Source organism: Cygnus atratus, chromosome 17 (genome assembly GCF_013377495.2).
Source record: "Cygnus atratus isolate AKBS03 ecotype Queensland, Australia chromosome 17, CAtr_DNAZoo_HiC_assembly, whole genome shotgun sequence".
NCBI lineage: Eukaryota > Metazoa > Chordata > Aves > Anseriformes > Anatidae > Cygnus > Cygnus atratus.
Window position 1 is genome coordinate 7,718,074 of NC_066378.1, and position 24,737 is coordinate 7,742,810.

At 37.9% G+C, this 24,737-nt stretch overlaps 1 protein-coding gene across 1 annotated transcript; it reads right to left on the minus strand.

The window, feature by feature from the left end:
- Positions 1-722: 722 nt before the first annotated feature.
- On the minus strand, positions 723-23,329 carry CHFR (checkpoint with forkhead and ring finger domains). The gene is made up of 18 exons (XM_035557000.2): positions 23,185-23,329; positions 22,614-22,761; positions 20,499-20,598; positions 14,073-14,182; positions 13,230-13,289; positions 12,859-13,068; positions 11,403-11,618; positions 10,692-10,848; positions 10,251-10,405; positions 9,493-9,655; positions 8,473-8,615; positions 7,931-8,050; positions 7,534-7,617; positions 6,730-6,800; positions 5,713-5,800; positions 5,430-5,537; positions 4,207-4,279; positions 723-2,452 (listed from the first exon to the last, which is right to left on the minus strand). Exons 2-18 carry the CDS (start codon positions 22,747-22,749, stop codon positions 2,410-2,412), a joined length of 2,037 nt encoding a protein of 678 aa, XP_035412893.1. The 5' UTR covers positions 22,750-22,761; positions 23,185-23,329; the 3' UTR covers positions 723-2,409.
- Between the last annotated feature and the right edge of the window lie 1,408 nt (positions 23,330-24,737).

Here is a 24,737-nt window from a genome sequence, read left to right on the forward strand (position 1 = left end):
CATACATTTAAAAAGGTCTAATGTATAGAGTATGTAATACCCATGACAGATACTCTTACTTACTTAAGAGCATATAAAGATCAGGATTTATTCACCCTCCCCATCTGCAAGTTAACTTCTCATCTCTTCCTGGTACAATACAAATGACAAAAAAAAAAAAAATCCCTTCATTCCATTGCACTACTGCAATCCTATATGCATAGAAAGGCAGATCAATTACCTATAACGGGGAAAAAGGGTTTTTTAAAAGGAATTTGAAGAACCTCTACTGCACAGGTAGTTTAGATGTTAAGTACATAAGTTCCACTTTTTTTCCAGACTTTTTTTTTGTCACATAATATATCCCTATACAAACATAACTTCAGTAAGTGCAAGTGAGGTTGTACATAGTACTGTAGATACTACTTTTGACCAAAAATAAATCAGCACAAGAGGCTTGAACACTAGCACAGTGACAAGTCTATGCTGAAAGCCCATCTGGGGTGTGGGAAGTGGTGAATGAGAATGCAAAGCACATTTCTGCATATAATGTGCAAAGGCTTGATCTCTACAACTGCACTCATTTTGCTACATGCACAGCCAGAGATGAAAAATGAGATCAAAAACAGTTGGGAATGGTTGTCCTGAGAAGATACAATAACCATTAAAAAAATCTAAACATAAAATACAAATACAGAAGCAACAGAACATTGTTAATAATACTAAAAGACAGAAGCACACTGTTGTTGTTAAAAGAAGTTTCAAGTATTATTCCAGATCCAATTTCAACCCTACTCACAGGAGAAAATGCCCAGAGACTAGGAAGAAAAGTCCACACCAAAGTGTATTTTTAATAGCATACGGACATGGTCAGCAGACCCAGCCTTGCGGCAGCTATTTTAAAAAATAAAAATCTAAACATAAATGCATAATTTTAATTAGCATTCATATTAAGATGTGCATTACTGGAAATAGTTTTTGTTTTTTAATTCACTGACACCAGTAGACGTGATGTGCTGCATCATTTGTGCTCCATTATATCGCAAGATAGTGTGTAGACTTTTTAACATTGCAGTATAAATCCTACTCACAAGTAAGGCATACTTAAAAACAACATGGTATCTACAGAGGTAACTTTGTATGCTTTCTTCTCGTTCTGTTTCACTCTTCTAAGTATGATGAAAAAGAGAAATTGGTCCCAGTTGAGCTTTGTGAACATTAACTACGAAATTATTATGAAACAGTTCAGATCAAATCATTTGGGGGAGCAGGGAGGGGTGGTGGTAGATTTTTTTTTTTTAAATGATGCATGGGACATTTCCTGAATGAACTCTGCAAAAGGCATGAAAATAAGATCTACGTTATTTATGTCAGCAACACCAGCGTTCCCCTTCATCATCCCTATCCCTAGCCAGAAATGCCTCCATATTGCTACAATTTGTCCAAGTAATTATTTTCTGTAAGATTGTTCTTTCCAGTAAAGCCGCTATATTCAGTTTTAAATTATAGCTTTTTCTACTTTTTTTTTTTTTTTTACCAGTGTATGCATGCTAGAGAACAGCTGCATGGCAGAGGTACATACTTAGCATACAATATCAAACCAAAAAAGAAATACAAAAAAAATGAGCCAGTGTCCTACTGGCTGCTGCTCTATGTCAAAAGCACGGTTTGGTCTTCTGATATAAAATACTACAGAAGTAATATTAGCAGAAGTCTGTTTTGCTTCAAGTATTACCCCAACTTTAAAGGTGATTTTCAAATTTTTGTGCAATTATTTTTGTAATTTAACGTGAATAAAAACCATCAACACAACAAAACTTAGAAAAGAAACTGTACTTCTTCCACTATAACACTGCACATAGGGTAGAAGCTTTAAGCTGAAACAGCTGTTTAATGGACGGAATTTCTTTTTAAGTGAAGATTAATGTATTTCTAGCCCAAATGCAAAGGGTAGTGACAAAATATCAGACTACCGCAAAATGCAGTTACAAATATACACTGACAATTTCCTTCTTAAATATTAATGGCTCTTGAAATAATCATCAGATACTTATACAAAACATTTCTATTTAAGTCTAAGGATTTTACTTAGTTTCTTCACAAGTAGTGCAAATACACTCCTTATTCTTAGGTCTTCCCAAGATATGGCTGGCTTTTGTGTGTGATTTCTGTATGTGTTCTTCACTGAAGTGATACAGGGACACTGTAGTCATGAGGATGGAATGCAATGCTTGCTGACTTTCTTGGAAAAAAATCTACCTTATTCATATACAGCTGTAAAATTCTACAAATTAAAAAGTTCACACCAGATTACCTGATGCAAAAGTTATTGATTCCCTGCTACTGGGAGAACTGAGAAGATCCCCTGAAACCTTAAACTGTACAAGCAGTATAACAAGTTTTTGTCCCCTCTCTACAGACTACAAGCATTCAGTTCTTGAATCGTGTTTGTTCACAAATGTGATTGAATTTCCTGAAATAAAAAAAAAGAAAGTATTAAAATGCAACACAGTTCTCAGAAGTCAAGCAACACAAAAGTCAGCATCTTTCACGGGGTATTAAATGTTTAAAACAGAACATTTACACACTAACAGTGTTTTTAAGAACCTGTTTAGATCAAACTCTACTAACATGTTATCTGTAACAGGATTTTCAGCATCTCTCCTGCCTAACACTTGGTAGTTTTATTATGCATACAGAAAACCTGTTATTAAAAGCATTCCTCTATACTTCTGCATACTTCAAGTCCAGAAGGCAATTAAAACAGGAATCAAGAGAATTCATTTTGTCCTGAGAGACATGGGTTATTTTTAGTAGACAGCATTACACAACTCACTGGGAACTAGTATTAAGCAGTCTAATAATACATTTGAGCACAAATATGTTCTTTTGCTGGCTTACAGTCTTCTTCTGGTGATAAAATATAAGTAACGTTTTTCTCATTCTTTATTATTTAGGTTCTATGGGAATGGCAAGCCTGTCTGCCTGTTCTAAATAGATAGCACAAAATTCTATACAAGGTACTCCTTTCGAATTCTCAAAAACCTCTCACTATTCATTCTATTTCTCTCTTTGGGTTACGTGTATCCTGACAAGTGAAACATGAGTTGGGGTGTTGAGTGTGTATATACATGTGTGGAAGAGATAATGCAAATGAGACCATGAATTTTCTCCCCTCTTACCAAATCAGATGAAAGATTAGGAAGAAACCTTGCTTACATAACCAAACTACTTAACTATTTAGCTCAGTAACAAAACCACGACTGGATATCTAGGAACAGTATGACAGGTTTATTTGCATTTATAGATTTTAATAGCTAACGGCAGCAGTCAGTGAAGTTTTAGAAACTGCTAATGGTTGAAAGAAAAGAAGTAAAAGGAAAAAAAATCAGTCATTTCCATTTTAGATGGAAGTATCCACCGAAATGCAAAGGCACACACCTAGTAAGTGCTTTAATACCGAATTAACTCTCTAACATTTCAAAACAATATTTCCTGTGTGAACATATACAGTCCTGTAACATGAAGTTACAGGTAACGGTGGTGCTTCTGAATTAAATCTGCAACTTAAATTCCAAGTTATTTTTGAAAGGTATTTGGTAAAACCCTCTGAATTTGTAAATGACTGGGGATGAATATTTTAAAAGTCTTTCTTATGATCTGTAATAAGCTGTACAGACTGGTTATTTTCAACCCACAGTACCTGAAATATTAAAGGAATTATACTAAGTGTGCATGTTCACTGCAGCATTAGAAAGATGGTGCAAAATCTACTGTTCATTAAAAGCAGTTTCTCAATAAAGGGTAACAGCTCTTCTGTCTTGAACCACACTGAGAATTTAGAGAATACAGCAAGAAGGATTTTTTTTTAACCCTCCCTGGAGCGAGTTAGCTCTTCGGTGGACAATTTTTGTTTTGTTTTTAAAATGCTCTAATATTTGTCTTAACACACATGCCTCTTCTTTTAAGAATGGCATTTCACTGGTTATCAGTGGCCTTGATTTTTTTTTTTTTTTTTTTTTTTTTTTAAATCAAGGACCTTAGTTCGGATGGACATTTCACATGAATAACCAGGAGTCTACGTCCCTTACATGTACTAAAACACTTGAGAAATAGAGCATTACCCTTTTTTCAGGCTCAGTATTTCATTTTTATCATGTGACAGATTTTGTTTTTAAGCCAAAAAAAACAACCAAACAAAAACACTTTCTAGATTGTAAAACTTACATGGCATGATGTGCTTTGACCTGAGTTCGACAGTTGCGCCCCCAGTAGCAATCAGGACGTGACGTGACAGTCACTACAAGAAGAAGAAATAAAATGTTACGTTTATTAAATAAACTATTGAATAAGGTGGTATATACTATTACACCACTGATAGTGCTGGTTACTGACCAGAGCAAACATTGTAAAGAAACAAGACATTTGCAAGAAACTGCAATAAACTATCTTGGTTCACCTTTCTAGAAAGGAAGAAAACATTCAGTAAAGGACCAAAAAAGAAAAACCATTCTGAATCTCATACAGACTTATGATGAAAAGATTTGTTTCTCAGTGCTTTCAAGTGAAAGTTTACTACTTAGTTTAATAGACTAATGGACTGTTTAACGGACTTTACAGTTTAGGACACTGAGCATGTCTATATACATTTCCATATGAAAGAAAAACTAATTAATCTGGGTAGTTTGTTATTCTCCCTTAGTTTTACATACATTATAACTCAGTGGTCCAGCAGGGCATTACACTAAAAAGAAAAGCAACATGAAGAAGAAACAAGCTAGACTGACTGTCTTTCGTTATGCACAGACGCAGAATTCTCAATAGTTAAAGACATGGAAGCGGTTTCTAGCAAGAACTGACTGGACAAACGTAATGTTTAAAAGTAGACTGCTAGAAGAGCTTCTGTTCCCAACAGATTTGGGACTGACAGAGGCACAGTTGCTTGTATGCTATTTTATACTAAAACTGTAAATGCAAACAGATTTAGAATTAATTTATGAAAACATTCTTGTTCCTAGTCGAGAGCTGGTAAAAATATGAAGTTGTTCAGGAAATGTATCATCTTACATATTTAAATGAGAAAAATAAATTACATCAACTAGTTCCTGATGAATCTACTCTGGATTTTACTGAGTTCCTCTTTTCACTAAGCAGATACATTTATTATACGCATAAGAAATCATACTGAAAGAAAAGATCCCATTAGGGAGTCTGACAATAACTATATGCAAATTTAGCAGCTGACAAGTAAAGCAACCAGCATATTAACTCTGCAAAAAGACTTCCACCAAGCTACATAAAGGTGCTAAAAAATTGCCCTACACCGGGACCTGTTAACCTGGAGAATATAAACACACATCTCATTTAAATCTAAGGCTTCAAATGGAAGATACAAGAATAAAACTAACTCTTTAACTGACTTTCTCTGTACTGTGCAAAGCTATCCCCACCTGGCAATTCAGCAACAGGAATATTCTGCCTGTACTGGTAGGCAAGTTCTCGAAAGCTGCGAAGGCCACAACAGTAGCAAAGCACTGTGTTCCCAGTAATTCTGTAATCTGGGGAGAAATCCAGTTTGTACATAATGTCAGTGTAAGGAATAAGAAATCAAACTTAACAAAAACATCATGACACTGGTTATATATACAGAACTTCAAACCTCTTGATAATATTACGTACTGAGTTATACATATACAAGGAGTTACACATAGACCAAAATGAACATTAACATACCTGACAACATAAAAACTCCTCTTTGAAGAGCTAACAGACTTTCATTTAACATATTTTTCCAAGTCAACCCCCTGGATGCCAGGTAATCCTAAAAAAAGAGTGATTTAAGCACTTAAATTAGAAAAATCTCCAACATTACAAGCCAGACAAAGCCATTTACCCCCAAATATTTCCAAATCTAGATCTAACTGGGCTTTCAAAATGGGATGATTCTGCCTACAAATAAAAATACCTTTTCTTTAGCTTAATAAGCAAGATATTTTCAAATCACCAATAAAGTCTTTAGCTCGGTATCTTTTGTTCAGAGTATACCTACTTTTGCCAAAACAATGCAAACTGTTTTCAGTCACATTCTCATTTAAGTCACATCATCTCCCTTCAGTCACATTCTCATTTAACTTGCATCAAGATTTCATCCAATCTTTACCTAATTTAGATAACCTAGGCATGGCATGGACAAAATATTTTCCATGCATCACAAATACAATTTTAACTATTCTGGAAAAAAAAAGTTTTCCTGATATATTTTAGTGATTTATTTTTCTCTAATTAATATTTCAGATGTTACACTTTAGACTGTAGAAACTGACTTCCCTAACAAATACTTCAAACAAATACTTAAAGTAAAGTTCATGGATAATCTAACAACTAAACATATCTGAATTCTAGTCATTAAAACTCATATTCACGAGTTATGGCAATTATTTTTTGTTAATTTGGGTGGTAAGGGAAGAGTTGCTAAATAGAATGTATCTACAGGATTCATGCCCTACTATACAAAGATGGGAAGAGCCAAATTACCACCTCAAAATACTTCCAGTATAGATACAGTAACTACAGTCTTGGTCCAGCTGAACATTCAGGGCTCATCTGACTTGCTCATCAGAAAAACGTGCTGCAAGTGACACAATGCCGTCACTTTAGTTGTCAGGCAGCACATCACTATAATTTCAGGAGTAAGTCTTAAGCAATGTACATTTATTATTTTGCATCCTACATAAAGATTTTTAAGCATACCTTTAGGATATCTGACTCATAGTGGTTGTTATTTAGGACTCCATCTAAACACTTGTCACCAAGATTTATTTCTAATCAGAAGAAGAAGAAGAACAGTTACTATTTCTTCCCCAACCCTTCGGCCCTCAAACATTTTCTGAAGTTTCTTCTGTTTCCTGAAATAACGTGCACAAACTCATGTGAGCTCCAAGCACATGGCTGTGTTCAACATGTGCTAAAGCATGTGATACATAATTCCCAGTTGAAATCAAAGATAAAACATTAAGATTTTACAATTTCACCGTCAGTCCACAAGTAGTAGTGATCTACACAAATTAACAGTGTTATTAAAGCATATTCCATTAGTTTCAAACTACAGTCAAGTAATTCCAACTGTTCTGATGTATTTTTCATTTATTTTTATTTTTTTAAAACGTCGAGTTTCAGCAGTCTACATATTTAAGAGAGTAAGGTTCTTTTCCAATCAGTTAACACCAAATGTTCAGTGCTCTTGCATTGACTTGCACGATTCTCTTACTAGGCTGAAATACACTTTGATCCTTTTTATACTGGAAAGCGTTTTGCTCAACAAGCACAGCTTTCAAGCTCAATATGGTAAGGACACAAGAAATCAAATCCTCTCGTAGCTAATACACATTGCTCAAGAATTATTTGTTTGTAATGTGAGGACACAGCCTGTGTTTCCTTTTGCATAACTGTGTTTCAAACTAATCTATCATATTTCTTAAACTACCCGAAGTTCAAGACAGACAGAAGTTATTGCAAAGAAAGCACGCTCATAAGAAACATTTTATCCCCAAATACCACAGAATGGTGCCAAACAGCCAAAACATGCCATCCGAGTGCAGCCCCAGTATAAGTGACAGAAGGGTTGCAGACAAACTGTACCTGTAAAATAACAAAGAAAACCCGTGTAAGGACTGCACACAACAAAACTCAATAGTCACTGTCCCTATAAAGCAATAATAATAGAGCCCTGATAAACTTTTTTTTTTTTAAAAAAAAGTAAAACTTTCAAATTTAAAATAAACTCTATAGAGGAATAATAAATTTTATTTCATGCGCTGACTACAAGAATCCAATAAAGAATACTCAAATAAAGAACACTCTTAAAAATAAACCTAAACTTCACTAAAATAAGGCAAGACTTAGTTTTGTAGCCAAACTTAAGAAAAGCTTAAAAATATATATATACACATACATTGCTGAGGAGCAACATGAGGATTCTGTTCACGCTCTGCTCTTCGGTCAGGCATTGGCTGAAAGCAGCAGGTACATATTACGTGACTTCCTTGAGCAGGACACACATATTCCTGGACAGCTAGATGGATGGAAAAAGACAAAGAAAAAGGAACAAAAGTATAGACTGAATGATGCACAGGATTGCAATCTGGACTAGGGATCTTAGTGAACACAAGATAAAAAAAATTGCAAGTATCAAGGAAGCAGTATATATATATATATATATTCAGAAAGATTCTTTAAAAGAACAGAAAAATTACATGAAGACTTCTAAACTACAGAGGTGTGTAAAAATATTTGAATATGTAAAACAATTTACAAATTATCCACCATTAGAAGTCTATCTGAACCACACCCAAATTTCATGATATGTGCAAAGATGACTATGTGGAGTGGCGACACTCTCACAGTACTACAAGAGTCAGCAAACTTAGTTCGTAACAGGTGAATGAGTTGGAATATCTTAGTTGCATACTGCTGTGAAGACTTCATGACACCAACCTGCAGGGAAGTTGGCAGATGTAGAGGGTGCATCTCCCAGTGCTTGTATTCCTCCTGCTTCTGTCTCTTGGCCTGTGCCAGGCAGAGTTGGAACAGAGTGTCTTCGATATCCTGGGCACTGTCTGCATACTATATATGGTTGACTGAAGAAAGGAAATAAGGTCATAGGAAATAACACCCAACAAATGCAAATATAACTCAAATCCTTATGCTAGACAAGGTTGGTCACATTCTTGAAGTTTAAATTTGGAATTTCTTCATCCAGTAACATATGGAAGTTTACATAACTCAGTACCTCACAGCTGTGAAGAACGCTTTAGTTGTAACATATAGGAAATACTATGAAAGAAAGGATTTCTAATAGCTTCAAAAAGAAAATTGAGTGGTGTGACTGGAATTGAGATGAACAAAAAAGAATGGAACAAAGTTGGAATAATTATCTACTGGAAGAGTTTTTCTGTTCTCTTCTAGACATACAGCAAGAAGTGTTTGCTGTTGGAAATGAGAAGCTGTTTTCATGCTTGGGAATCCCTAGGTCAAGCATCAGATGCTTCAGTAGCATATACCTGGTTAAAGCAGCATGCCTGACATGTAAGAAAGCACAATTATTGCAGCTAGACTCATAGGGTCATAGACTGCTTATCTCACAACAAGACCTTAGCCAGAAATCTATTTTCTGTAAAGCAACAGCCACAAAAGACATTTTCACACATCTCATATGAATCTGTTGTTCTATTCCGGATAGAGCTGTTGGTAATAAACTGAATCCTGCTAGGTTTTGCGGTGTTCTAGTATTAAATATTTTTGTTGTTGACTGGTAAAGGTTCAGTAGGATGGCAGTAGAATTGCTGAGATAATTACTGGTAAGGATGAACTTACCTGAAAACAAAAGATTCATTCTGGAAATGATCATGGAAACACTATTAGCAATAACAGTGTTTGTGGAACTAGTTTAGCTTGTGGGTTTAGGCATTCAAGCATAAACAAATCTAATTTAATGTACCATTTGGATAGACATACCTGATATCTGAAGATTCACTATCTACATCTGACAATTCCAGTAAATCTTCAGAACTTCCTTCCTCATCTGAAAAAGATCTCCGCACCTTAGGTTGCAACATGTCTTGAGTAATTTTGTTTCGAGCATCCATGCTACGTACATCATCTTCATTACGACATTTATCTGCATGAAAACCAAATTCAGATTTCAAGAAAAGAGCACAGGAGTCACCACATTTCTTACTCCCACCCTTCTTTAACAATGTGGTTATTGCATTTTCATAAAATTTATTCTTAGATAACAGTTCTAGTAGATCTTAGTTAAATTCCACTGTCTGCTAATGAGACTCTAATATCAGGCAAGTGAAGTTTTGTTTTCATAAGTCTATGATCACAGTTAATTAAATCCATATTCAAGTATATTTTTCAGAATTATCTGAGTTTAGGCAGCCTAATCAGTCAGTGCCTCCTATTTGATAGAACTGATATTCTTCCCATTCTTACTACTACATAAGTAGTAAGATAAAATTAAGAATTCCTAGCATATGCAGTTACAGCATTAAATCACCTTTAATTCTCACCCACTACCTGAAATATTACAAGCTATTATGTCAGATTACATGTAAGCAGTTGTTTTCTTACAGCCATGTCAGAGAAAACAGCAGAGTAGCATGACATATACAAACTTAACAGACAATAGTCTTCGCGCTTACATCAGGTACATACACAGCTAATGTGTGAAATACATCAGATTCTTTTACACACACTGTTCGACTTGCCTGGATGCTGAATTAGATAAGCTTCAACCAAGTTGTTCAATATATGATTTTTACAAATACGTTCTACTGGGCAACGACATGTTGGACATAAAGAAGACCTCTCCATCCATCCAGAGTAGCAGGCAGCACAGAAAGTATGCATACAAGGCTGCAAGCTGAAAAACACAAGCATGACAGCAATGAAAGCACAAAGTAAAAAACAAATCTTTCAATTTTTTAGTTACATTTTTAACACTCAGAAGATATTTATGATGTGTTGAGACAATCAGAAAGACACAGTTGTAAAGCATCTGCTTGATTTAACTATATAGTTTGGAGGGGAGGGAAAAAAAAAGACTCAGAAGGGCTTGTGAATACCCGAAATATCCTGGCCACCTCAAGCAGTTGTCACTGAACTTATCTTAATATCACATGATTACAGCTTTTGTCAATCATACTTACCTTACACAGTCATGCAGCAGCTCTTGGCAGATAATGCAAGTTAATGTTTCTTCCATTTTATCTGGTTTCACATTTGATGTTTTTGCATCTTCAGAGCCAATTTTAATTATACATTCACTTGGAGCTGCTGCTGGAACATTTGGACAGGAATCTTCATCTACAAAGGCAGAAGACTCCATAGTATGTATTTTTGAAATTATTTTTTAATTGTTAAAAAAAAGACCTGAAAGGTGTACACTAATTCTCAGTTCACTGACAGTGGCCCCACTAAAGGTTCTTGCTTTACACATAACCGTTTCCGCTAAAGAAGCTGTCATTTTCACTGGACCAGAAAACAAGTAAATGAGAAGAAATTGAAAATGGACTGATGACAGCTGACCTGACTCAATCTGCAGATGGGAGGAGAGGGGGGTAAGTGTTACTTTCCTTATTTAATACAATACTAAAACATAGAATTACATTGTGAGGAGGGAAAACATTACCTATCCCATACTAACCTAGCCTTTCAATCCTCTTTACGTTTGATAGGTGTGCATTTTCAATTTACTTCACTTCAACAGAAATCTAATAATCTGTGCTTATTTTTCTTAATCTCACTTAAGTTAAAAAACTTAAATTAGAAACTTAAAGCCATGTATAAGTGTTTTAAACTAACTTTCAACAATAATCTTAGAGTGCAGAGTAGGTTGCAGAATAGTGCAGTATACTAGCCTTCTTTTAGTTTCTTCTTAGCAGGTTCCAAAACTTCCTCCTCCCCTGTTGTTTGAGCATCTGATTCTGCTTTTTCTTTGTCATTGATTTCTGAAGCAATTGCAGAAGTTTCAGTATTGTCATCAAGCTTCTCATGTTCATCATGCAGTGCTCTTAGACACACAGATTCTAAGATTGGGAAAGCAGGCACAGGAGTGAAAACTGAGGATTGCGATCCTGCAAAATAAAAACAGAAGATTGAACATAATTGCATACAGATATGGGATGTGAAAAAAGAAATTATTCAAATGCTGATGATGCACATGCATCAATTTAAACAGCTGAATAGAAAAAAGTGGTGCAAAAGCACAGAAGTAATATCTGCTTAACTACACTACAGGCACACTGAGCCAATCTAACTGGAAGATCTGAAAATAAGGCTATTAGCTGTGTAACCCTACTTAAAACACCCACAACTCACCCTCCTCTAAAGTATAGAGTATTTATTCAAAGAGTATTATTTTCTGACAAAGATGCTAGGCAGAGGATTTATACAATATTGATAATATTGTATATTATATATAATATACAATATATTATTGTATATTATTATTGTATTGTATATTATATATACATATATAATACATATACATACATATATAATACATATATATAGATATTATATATACATATATAATATATATAATATATATAATGAAATATTATGAATCCTTAAGATATTATATATAATAATAATACATATGTACATATAATATATATATATACATATATATATAATATATATATATAATATATATATATAACATTATATTATATATGACCTATTGATAATAGGTCAGGAGCACAGCAGAACACAAAGCTTTATTTCCATATATTTCAAACGAGTGGAAGAAGTCCCAATGAATTGTTGACAAATGCCATTTTTCAGAGAACTGCTCTTACTCCAGTTCTATCACAGAAGTTATGCAGCACTGGGGTATTAACACTTGGCAATACAAGATCACAGACAAGGGATCTACATGGTATATTTTGGCCTTAGAGCTCTAAGCAAGAGAAAGGGGTCTGGTGACTGGCAGCAGAAACAGTGACAACTACAGTATTTTCTCGGAGTGACTGCATGCAGGCAAGCACTTGTATCTACTTGCTTTGTTATATGAACCATACACAGTTGCTAAGGTTTCACTAGACTGCTATAAACCCATAGTGTACCAACAGAACAGTCTGAGATTTACAAGGATTTTGTGCATCTCATAGCATAAGCAATTCTCACAACTGCTCTACCTATCCACCAGGATTTACTCTGCCTACTCAGAGGAAGTACACACATCCACCTGGTATTTTCATTACAATTTCACGAAGTAAATACTACAGACCCAGAGAGGGGTAAGGTTAAAGTTCAAATCTGGAATAACAGCTGACGTGATAACAAATTTTAAATACTTGACACAATTCTTACCAGATGTAGATGGATTATCCTGCTCAGATGCAGACTCAATAAGAGAGGTAGAAGAAGCATTAAAGAGGTTAGATGTAGAAGTAGATGGCTGTGGTTCCTCATAGCAAGACTGAGTAGCTGATGGCGATGAGGTAATTTGGGTCTCATCATTACTTCTTCCTGTACTTGAGGTATCTTTGGTCACATGGCATTGGTTTTCTACATTAGCTTCTACAGTGACGGGGGGAAAAAAAGGGGAAAGAAGGATCTGTGTGACAGTCACCACATCATGGCTTCAGAATTCCCAAGGAATCAAATTCTCTCAAAAAGGCTGCATTAGTTATTGGAGCTTAGCTTAGCTCCTCTTCTTGGGTCTTAAATTACTTCCTTACCTACTGTTTCTTGAGTTGCATCCTGTTTTGTGTTTAAGGATTCATAAAGATACGCAACATCTAAAAGAGATAAAAATATTAATCAGAATTTTTAACAAAAAAACAGCTAACCTTAATCTCACACAAGCAAATTCTATGTCCAAGCGGCTGCTTCCCCAAAGTGCCTGACAACAGAATAGGGACATGAGGGATCACCTCTGCAGTACAATGTTAATACTCCTACTTAGGAGGCAATTAGGAACAGCACAGCAAGATCTTTTCTTCTCAGGAAACCAGGCAGAGAGGCTTTTGTGTGAAGTTTAACTTGTGCCAGCCATGGAACCAGAGGCTTAAACGTTTCATAAACCTAAAATTGCTCTGTGTCAGAGCAGACTGCGAGTATCTTTAGTGATAATTCAGCGAAAGTTGTTCTTCTTATTAAGCTACATTAAGCTTATTATTTCTTAATTCATTTCTCAAATTCTTCAATCCATTTTGTTTAGATTTGTGAAATGCATGAACTCAAAAACCAACAGATTTATGGCATGCTCTAAGTTTCATCGAGAAACTAACTCAGTATATATTAATAAAACCAACTGGAAAATATATCCCCATTCCCCCCCGATTTTATTTTTTTTTAAACCAAACACTTCAAACTAATACAGTTTGAAAGATTTCCCTAACTTGCTGTAAAATTCACTGTAAAAATTGGCATGTCCATGACCTCTTTTATGGAGACTTGTTTCTACACGTCAACAAATTGTTTGTCTTAAAATGAAGTAATTCTGTTTTAATTATATTTTTTCCCTTTCATGATTCAAAAATGATTAAGTATACCATTTTAAAAAAATATTATTTACTTACTGTTCTCTGGCTCATTTTTTCTGTAAACAACATAGATCACATCTCCAGTCTGTAAAGGGTATGTCTGCTTCTTAACCACTTTCAGTTTATTAATTACTGTTCCATTAGTACTGTAAAGAGAAAGAAAAGATAACTTGGAGTAAATGTTTTCATAAATACCTAGGAGAAGGAAGGGAAAATACAAGATACTTTTCATGACGAAAACTGTTGTCTCTCAAAAACATTTTAAGAAAGGATCAAAAAAACTGTTCAGAAACAAAACAAAACACCAAACCAACTGTTAGAGAGACAGAAGTTCAGGGCTATTTGGACTTCAGAGTTCATTTAGAGCTCCTAGTAAAGAGATGGTAGCTGACAGATAGACAGACAAATGATCCCTGACATTTGGCCACTGTGTCAAAATAATTAGATGATTCTTTCTGTAGACAAATCTCCTCCATTTAAGTATAAAACAGGAAGGGATATCTGAAATATATGAAATCAAGACAAAGTGAAAAAAAAACATTATGCACAATTAAAAGACGAGTTGGAAAGAATTATTTTGGTATTTATAAAAGCTGCAAGACTCATGGAAGAAATTAAACCAGGGAAGAGGCAAATACAAAGCATTGCTGATTAATTGAGATCTTTGCTCTTTCACTGTGATGTTTTGTCTACAAGCTTTATAACTCAATCACATTATTCAAATACTGAAAAATTTCAGCTCAATTGCAATAAGCCTCTTTCAGGGCTGCAGCATTCTAGAACTTCAGACTTCTGCTATTTCAAGTCTCAGCAATGAGTACCAAACATGAAAGAACAGATCATTTTTTTCCCCTCAGCAGAGCAAGCTTCTCCATGAAATGACAGCAAATCTCTGCTGCCACCTCCTGGTGGCCACCACTCATTCTCAGGACACTTTGCAGTCTTCAACTAGACCTAGAAACCTAGTTTTTCTAGAAGAGAGCAACAGTTACTTAGAAATTAGCACTTTCCCTTCTCCTCCGTATTTTTCCTTGAAAAAAAGCAACTTGAACCTAAAAAATTCTCTTGTTATTTAGTAATATCAACAGAGAAAGAAAGAAAAAAAAAAAGAGAACTTTGGACTGCTGACCTTTTCAGACACAAAGTCAAACGCATTACATTGAAAAGTTAGAAGGAAAAGGAAGTCCTTCCGAATAACCACAGCATGTCTTGAACAAGATACTAGTTCTTCCTTTTTCCTATGCAACTGCTTTCTCTCTATATATGGATGAATCAACTAATCAAATATAAATAATAATAAAGCAACTTCAGATATCAACAAACAAAAATCTTCAGGTCACAACAATCTTTGCTCCATTACAGAATCTTCGGGCTTCTCTTATAAGCAAAAAAACTATTCTGAGCTTGCCTTTTCACTTTAGACATATAGATGTCGAAGCCTGAAAGACTTGAGAATGAAAACGACAGCAGAACAGACATGTCACTAAAAGCTAAAAGCACCAGAAGTTTAGCAATTAAGAAGAAAAAATAATTCTAGTCAGTCTGTTGGAAACTATATTTGTTTTTAACCTGACACTGATGTTGGTAATACTATATTAAAAAGATGGTTATGAGGGGAAATAAGTCAAGTGAGACTTTCTTGGAAAAAAAATTATCGCCATCATGCATCAGTAACCACTCATTCTTGGTCTAATGATGCAAGCTGCAGAAGCTGCCACCCAGGACCCTAACCCACAAAGTAGCTACAAATATCCAAATCTTTTCAGTCCTGCACAGTTATACTGACATCCATGAGAACTAAGTAATTAATTATGTGGCTTCTACGGATCTAAATGAAGTAGGAATAAATTGGTCCCACTTAACTCAGAAAATCATAAGCTTTTCTCAAATACATTAGCAAACTGAAGCAGTTGTCTCTATATCTCACAATTATCAAAGAAAAAAAAAAATCCAACTACCGCAGATAACTGTGTTATTCTTTCACTTAGCATTTCCAGTTTCAGGGTTCAATTTAAATGTTCAGAAACATTTAACAAATATGGCGACACATTGGATTAATTTTGTGAGTATTTTTAATGAGACACACACAATAAATAATGATATTTGCACGTTCCTCTGATCTTTCAGACTATAGTAAGGTCCTTATAAGTAGAAAATACAATGAGAATCCTAAATATGAAGGTCATTACTGTGGACTTATTACTGAATTTATTTTAACTGGCTGTATTTTTTTTTTGATGTAGAGAAGAAAAACAGGACTATCAGACATAAATTGTCTGAGTTGTGAAACAATGTCACAAAAGGTCCCAATGTCACCTTTCTAAAAAGGTGAAAAAAAAAAAGACCTTGACTCAGTTCCAACATGATTGATGACTTTACAGTTTGATTAATGAACTATACATTATCCAGGCTGTTATACAGAACTGATATGAACAACCACGTTTTGCTCAGACGACGCCTGTTGTTGAAGTAGACAAATGATCTGTATATTGTAAGATACTTTGGTATCCTTCCCAGAAAAATGACAGTCTATTACTGTCTAGTAATTACTGGTGTCCATCCAGGAAAATAATGTAATTTATGGTAAAGCTTATGGGTTAATAGTTTTAGAAGTTATTTAAGTGCATATTATCCTGATCACACTATAAACTGAAATTAATTTTGAATTTTAATAAATTACTGAAGCCCTTCTGTACTGTATCGGTTTCATTTTTTTATTTATTTTACATGCACAGAAATAGCTTGACTGCAGGATAAGTACAATTCAGTAGCAGAAAGGACACCACTCTCCACTGAAGATCAATCTCTTGTTCCCCCCCAGAAAGGGAATACCGGCTCGTCTGTCACAAGTAAGAGTCTTGTGCAAATAAACCTTTCCTGCTCTGAAAAATCACTTAATATTTAATCAGAATCCTGAAAACAAACAAACAAAAAAACACATTAGAATACAACAAGAGGAGGTCCTTAGAAGTTACCTTAGTTGCTTTTTAAATTTCTATTTCAAAGAATCCTACAATTGCTTTTACTTACAGCAAACCAATGACTGCTTCAGCTGTGTTAGGTTAACTTGTATTTATTTCAAGGAGTACCAAGCAACTAGGGCATGGTTTGGAAAATAAAGCAGAAACATACATCAAAAAGGGGTGATTCCATGGATTTTGTATTGTACTATTTGCTAACTCTTGGTTTTGTTATTTCCAAATTTCTGTTCACTCAATAATTAAGTTTTCTACACATTTCCTTCCACCTGCGAACTTCTGGTAAGTCTTTCAAAAATAGATCCAAGAATGCTACCACAGAGATAAAAAAAACATGTGGGCAGTCAACAATGTGTTTAATGATGTTCTTTGAATTAGTTACAATAGAAAAACAAAGTCCACTCAGTTCAACTGTCCCACACCAGCTGCCTCCTTCGATGCATTCCTTTTCACCAGAAAAATCTGAGCTTGACCACAGCAATGTTTCCAAACTATTTTCCACTTAGCAGCAGAAAAAGCTGATGCTGCAGTATTTTTCTGGGACTCTGGGCATCAGTATTGCCAACTCAAACATTCAAAATTCTTCTTTCAGCCTGCTTGATTCTTTGGAACTCAGCTGATATTCAGTGCAAACATTGGAAGACCCAGAAGAGTGGGGTCTTCTGCAAGTAGTTACATTAACTCGTTTAGTCTCTTCATTCAGCAAGAGGTTGGTATGCTTCATACCAACTGACAGGCAATCAGAACACATGGATGACCTTATTCTTTTTCTGTTAGCCACACAGAAGAGCAACATGCATAAGCAGCTAACTGGTAGTACTCCACAGTATTGGAGTACTAATTTGACTTGGCTAGTTCTCTTCCTGCTGGCTGCACCTTTTGCCTGGGCAGGGGGTGTGGGAGGGGAAGAAGGAAAGGCAGGAAAACTACATCATTCACAATTTATTTGGCTTTTCTTACCACCATATAGGTCTGAACTACTTCTTCCGGCTAAATGCACCTGAAACAATGGATGGTTTTTCAAACTTGGGTTTACAGCTGCCCTCTGAATCTACCACAGATTGGCAAACATGACCTGACCTGCTGTTTGAAATATCTGGAAGTGTGGAATAATATTGGTGGATGACATTTACAAGCCATTACCTAGATGTCCTAGCTAGATCTGACATTTTTTCCCTGAAGTTTAGCATTTCATCCTACAGCCTCTTGCAGTACAAGCTTTCCCAACAGCCACAAACCATCAGGGATTTATCCAGAGACCTATCCTGTTTACTATCTCTAGCTACAACCTAGATGGGGAGAGGAAGTACACCCTTATCAAGCTTGTGGATGATACCAAAGTAGGGGTTATATTCAGTATATGCAAAAGTTGGGCTCTAGAGAGGGTGTTAAGACAGGCTGATGGGAACACCACAATGCTCAGCAAGGGCAAAAACAATGTCCTGCACATGGGATGGAATAACCACCTGCAACGGTAAAGGCTGGGGACACATCAGCAAGGGATCTTGGCGGATCTTATGCCTAAGCATGAGATTATGCACCTTGGACTTATGCCTAGGCATAAGTCAGCAGCATGCCCTGGCAGTGATGAAGGCCTACAGCACACTTGGCTGTATTAACAGGGCGTAGTCGGATGATCAAGTGCAGTGATTATTATTCCACTGTGCTTGGAACTCATTAACCCACGTTTACAATATTACATCTAGTTTTGGGTAACCTAGTACAAGAAAGATCTTAATAAACTTGATAAAGTCCAGCAGATATCCACTGAAATGTCCAGAGGGTTGGAGCACAATACCTATGAACTAAAGAGCTAAGGGAATGGGACTTGTTTTACCTGTGAGAAGGTGGCTTGGGGAGCATGGGGACCTAATAGCAACCAGCCGGTACCTATGAGGAAGTTACCAAGAAGACAGAGCCAGGCTCTTTACTGAGGTAACAAAGATCATAAGTTGAAACAAAGGGAAATGAAAAAATTGAAGTAGGGGACCTCCTTAGGCATCTTCCAAGCAGAACAACTCCATGATGTTCTGCTTTACTTGAGGAAACAAAAATAAATAGCCCACATAAATACCTAGAAGTGAGTTCCTTTTAATATCAGCACAGCCTCCCATTGAACAAGAGACAAACGTTTTGCTAAAAGAAAGGTGTCAACTAAAAACATTTTTTTCAGCAAGTACACGATGCTAACCTTGAACTACCAGAACAATATATTTAACTGCATTCTGGTATGTTTGAAGAGGAAACAACAGATTCAGTATGATACCCTGTAAAATCTCCCACATTATATTTTGTCTTTATGCATATACTTCACTGTCTTTTGAACTGTTATCCTCATCTTTGGGTAAAATGCCTTCTAGACACAAAGAATGGGGGAAGCTGGCAGAAAAGTATTATTTGTTTCTTTATTGACTGCAGGGGCATGGCATAAAAAGAATGTGGTTTTCAGAAACATTCTGAAGTGTCACAGATTTCTTGACATGTAATAGACCAGAAGCTTTCTGCAATTTTACACAAAAAATCCTGTCAAAAATGAAGCAGATGAAAATTTGAAGGGGATTACAATCTCCGAAGAAATCCCCTTCCATTCAAATTCCTATTTCAAATTTTATAAAGAAAAACTAAAATCCACTAGAAATCACCCACAACCCCTGCAGTGCTACTTGACTTCCACAGTAGCCTTAAAACTCAACAGAAAATAACTTCACCAGCATAGCAAATTCGTTGGCCTTCGGTATATGAAGAAGCATGTAATTAAATTTATATACTAAAAGTAGTTCCACTAAATTAGCTTTGCTTTTTACCAGTAGTTACAAGGAGATATGTGCTTAAATCTTCTTACATTAAGAGCCTTAGTTCTCAAACCGTTAACTGAATACAGACACACCATGGAAAAAAAAAAAATCATTCTGGTTAAACAAAAGAAAACAAAAATTTCAACAGTAGAAATCTAGCAAGCATCTTTTACTATTCAAGCAGATTGAACAGGCTTTAATCTGCATCTGACATGCCCACCACAACAGACAGATAACTGCCTGTGGTATACAAACTACTGATATTTTGAATACCAGAAAAATGTATAACAAATACAGACTTTTACTATTTTATGAGTTTTATTTGAGATCATCACTGCTGGTATCTACCTCCCTTTACAAGTACCTGAAATGAGGCACACTCATGCTTACAACTTTTAAGAACATTGGCATCACTGTAATCATCTTTTTTCCCCCACAAGACTAAGGAAATATCCCACAGAACTATTACATCATCAGTATTTTTCATTAATTCCTTTAAAGAAGAAAAAAATACTTAGAAAGTACCAAAAAAAATCTAAACAAAACCCCACCCCACAGACGCAAAAAGTAAAAGAGAGAAAAAGGAAGGAAAATGAGAAGAATTTACTCTCGATGCCTTGAGCAATACATAAGATTTTACTTCACAGACTAAAGAGAAGACAACAACAGAAGTGCACAGGAGAACCAACCTTGTATCTTCCAATGACACTTGACCAGATTCTTCATCCACTATGATTTTACAGTGATCTCCAGACACCAACTTGTTGCCAGGGAAAGATAAGTCACAACCTTAAAAAGAAAGCAGATTTTCCAGTGTGCTTAAAAATACACATTACACAGACAGATCAGCATTCTACATGGCTATAAATGCACAACAAACTGACTCATGTACATCTGCAGTTGTTCAAAATTTCTACTGGCACACAGGCAGAAACATAGTCCATCTATGTGATACATAAATAAAGTAGCCCCATGTACTGATGCACCTTTATATCAACCATTTCAAGATGTTTTCATTCCCTTTCTTTCCCCAGTCCCAGCCTTTACAGATGGAAATCATGTCACAATTACTCTGCTCCAGAGTGGTACCAATTCACAAATACTTGAGAAGCATTCAACCTAAATTCTAGAGGGATATGTCACAGAGCACCCAGCTCTTTTTCCACATCAGTGTAACACTGATTGATTGGATTTAACTTCTGATTCATCCTGGTGTACTGGGAAGAAGTAGTGGAACCAAGAGCTGATAAATGAGAGTATCATTGCTCTACCTTAAAGACTTTTTCTTTTGTTTGTTTTTAAATAAGAAAATATTCCTTATCTTTGTTGACAGTGCTGTTACATTATTAAAGCTGACTGGAGACTAAAAACCCCAGGACTGACTAAGATTTAGGGATATGCTGGAGAAGTGTAGTGACAATATTGACATGGTAGAGACCTTCCTACCTACAGCTCCAGGGCTCTGAGCAAATCAAGTGTTTTTTTACTTCCCTTTAACATGGACTGTTCAAGGCAATTCTCAAAGTTCCTTGCGTAAGACACTAATCTCTCTCACAAATGACTCAAAGGACCTGCTTCCAGGAAAATTAAACCCAAAAAATATGATTCACTTTCACCTATTCACACTGTAGGTGCACTGTACCTCAGCTGACAAAAACAACATACCCAAAAGGAGCAGCCACTAATGCTGGTGACAGTTGTGACAGCTTATTGCTATCCTGCTCCAAAGACTCAGGGCACAGTCAACAGCTACAGTTAACTGTTGCACAACTTGCAACAACAGGAAGCACAATGAAAGCGAGTAAACTAAATTTTACTCAGAATTACGCCAGTAGCAGGAAAGCTCATTTGGAGCATTTTGTCCTTTCTAATGTTCTTGAAAATTTTACGAGTAATATTTACAAGCCAAAGCTTGTCATTCTCAGAGTCACTCATTTTATTGATCTATCAGTAGACAGGTACAGAAACAATTCAGCTTGCAAGAAATCCAACCCTCATCTAGACCTCAACTTGAAGGATTTACCTACAGCTTAGATAATGTTAAGCAATCTAAACGTATATTACCATGTGTAAATACATAAAACGTTTTTCCAACAACATGCTATCTGCATTACTCACAGAGTAATCTAGCCCTTGTTCAAGACTATTGCTTTACAAAATGCAATTAGCCAAATAGTTTGATCTGATGGACAGGAATTGGAAATTAGGGTTGTCATGGCAGAGTAGAAAAAATTATAACACCATGGTGACAAGTACAGTAAGCATTAAAATAAGAGACAAATATTAATAGCCTTAGATGCAGAACATAAAGCTTTTAAATCCACTCCGAGAAACTTTCTGTACTTGTTGGCAATCTTTATATAGCCAGAAGTAGTGTGAGCTTTTATGTGGACGTTTTCTTTTCTGTGAAGCCCAAGCATTTTGTATTGCAGTTCCAACTCATTTTAACCACAGAAATGAAAAGGGAACCTAAGTAAGATTGATGCAGACACTCTTCTGAATCAACTATCGTTTGTTCTTATTTGTACAAACTGTCACAGACGACCTAAAAGGCACATTCACTTGTAAACGTGCACATGCTGAAATCTGACGAAAACAAGAAAAAGGTCAGTGTAAAACCTTCTCTTTGCACAGCGCCAAGGGGAACAAGGGACAGTCTGGGGAGCACCTCCGACAGCTGAAAGCGGCCAGACCCAACTACTCTCAGTCCCACGACTTACGTTCCACCTCCTAATGCTTTAAAGGCCAGGAGGGGCTCCCTGCTGTCCCCTCCAACCCGCCCTAGCACAAGCAGCCTGTCCCACCTTTCTTCCGACCAATCGTCCATTCTCTTTTCAGCAGCAGGACGTGCGGCTCTGCCTCATCAGCACCCAGCCGGATCAGCTTCCCCCAGGGCTGCTGCTGCTGCTTGCTCTGCTCGCTTCCTTCCGAGCGCTCCATTTGGATTCACATCTGACAAAAACAAACAAACAAAGCGACCCCAAATCACACAGCACCCGGGGTGAGGCGGGGGGGGGATAGCCGGCCGGCCGCCCCCTTCCCCTCACGGGGGCCGGGCCCCGCACACCGCCCCTAAGCCCCCCGCCCCCCGGGGGCTCCCCGGGGGCTCGCCGGGCCCCCTCCCTGCCCCCGCCCGCCCCCTTTTGTGCCGAGGCGGAACGCCCTCCCCGGGCCGCTCGCCGCCGCCTCGCAGGGCTCCGCCTGAGGGGCAGCGGGCAGGGCCGGCCCGCGCTCCCCTCTCGCCGCAGCTCACCGCCCCTCTCCCCTCCGCCCCGCTCCGAAGGGGGGGCCGAGGGGTGCCGCGGGGTGCCGAGGTCCCCCCACCCGGCTGCCGGCTCAGTGCCCGGCGCCCCCTCCCCTCGGCCCGGCCCTTACACCCAGCGCGGCGGCCGAGGCGGCTCCTGTCACCAGACATTGCCGCCCTCAGCTGATCGCCGCGGGGCGGGGCCCGGCCCGCCATTGGAGGCGGCCATACAGAACGCACCGGCGGCGGGGGCGGACCTTCCGGCGCCCGACACCGAGCCGCGCCGGCTGGAGCGTCGCGTCTTCCGCGGCGCATCGGGGAGAGAAGCGAGACGGGGAGGGGAGGGACGGAGGGCGACGCCTCGGCGGACATCTTGGGTGTGGGCTGGCTCGCTAGGGGGAACAACGCAACGGGCGCCATCTTTGTTGAGGGCGGACTGAGGGTCTCACAGGGGGTTGGGCGTGCTGGCAAGCGGCTGAGCTCGGTCGCGGATAGTGAAAAATACTCGTAGCTTAACTCTTCGTTACTGAAGAGTTGGTAGTTAAATAAAAACATGCTTGCAAGGGAAACGGTTTAGAAATGATGTTCACACTGAGGTGGGATCAGTGCCCTTTGGTGGGGTCCGTGCCCAGAGTGGGGAGCCCCGGCTGAATCACTGAGGGAGTCCTTATGTACCCAAACCCAGGGCTAGCAGGGACAAGAGCAAGCAGCAAAGCTTTCCACACCCTTAAGAATCCTCACCTTGCTCTTCGTTACCCCCATAACCTTCTCATTTTTATACTATGAAGAGATTGTAGCAAAGGTGGTAGGGTTTGTTTTTAAATCTTTGCTTTCTGCTGTGAGCATTGAGGTTGTAGCTTGCACCCTGTTTTAACACCCTCTTCTACAGTTGTAAACAAACAAACAACATAACTGAACAAAACACCAAGTGGGAGGTCTCATGAGTTCCCCAAGGGCAACCCTACCGGGCTGGAAGGGCCTGCCCTCCCAGCCCCACTGCACTAAGCCAGCCTCTGTGGGGCTATCAGTCTCATCCTTATTTCCCGAGGTCCTCTAATTCACCTTCCACCCTTCCATCCTGTTGGGAGCCACCTTAAGGTGCTCAACTGACCAAGAACAATTTACCTCCCCACTTGAACACATGCTGCTCCTGCTTTAGGTTAGTCTGAAGTCCCACGGAGCGGCGCTGTCTCCCTCCACCACGTGCTTGGTGCTGCCTTCACCCTCCAGCCTCACGGCTGTTACCTCAGGCGGTCGGCCCTCGTGCCTGCCCGCCAGCAGCTGCGTGTCCTCTGGTGGACACATCTGTGTAGTCTGGAGCATCTTCCTCAGGGTCTCCTGAAAGATATCCTCTTATGCATCACTCCCTCTTTCTCTGAATCATTGAAGAACTTCACAAATAACCTAACTCCCCCCCCTGCACACACACACCAGCTCCGCAAAGGCTATTAAGACAGAAAGCACCTGAATTTGATGGTCCTTTCCTCCCCCCCTTGCATAAAGAATTATCACTATTGCCCATTTGTTGGTCAGCCTGCACACCTATCCCTTGTTTCTGTATATCTCTTTCAAGTGTTTCCTGGGACATTTGTACTAATAGTACCATAATCTCAGGCCAATTAGCACCGCAAATAAGATGGCCTCTTAGCCAGATTAACTGTTATCCTTGTGCACAACACCAGTA

Bases quoted from the DNA above. Each gene is read 5' to 3' on its own strand.
- CHFR (XM_035557000.2), bottom strand. From the start codon at position 22,749: ATGGAGCGCTCGGAAGGAAGCGAGCAGAGCAAGCAGCAGCAGCAGCCC. The intron at 8,616-9,492 runs GTATGTCTATCC...TCCTTTCTTCAG, and splicing joins AGTGAATCTTCAGATATCAG to TCAACCATATATAGTATGCA. The intron at 5,801-6,729 runs GTATGCTTAAAA...CTCTTTTTTTAG, and splicing joins ATGAGTCAGATATCCTAAAG to GATTACCTGGCATCCAGGGG.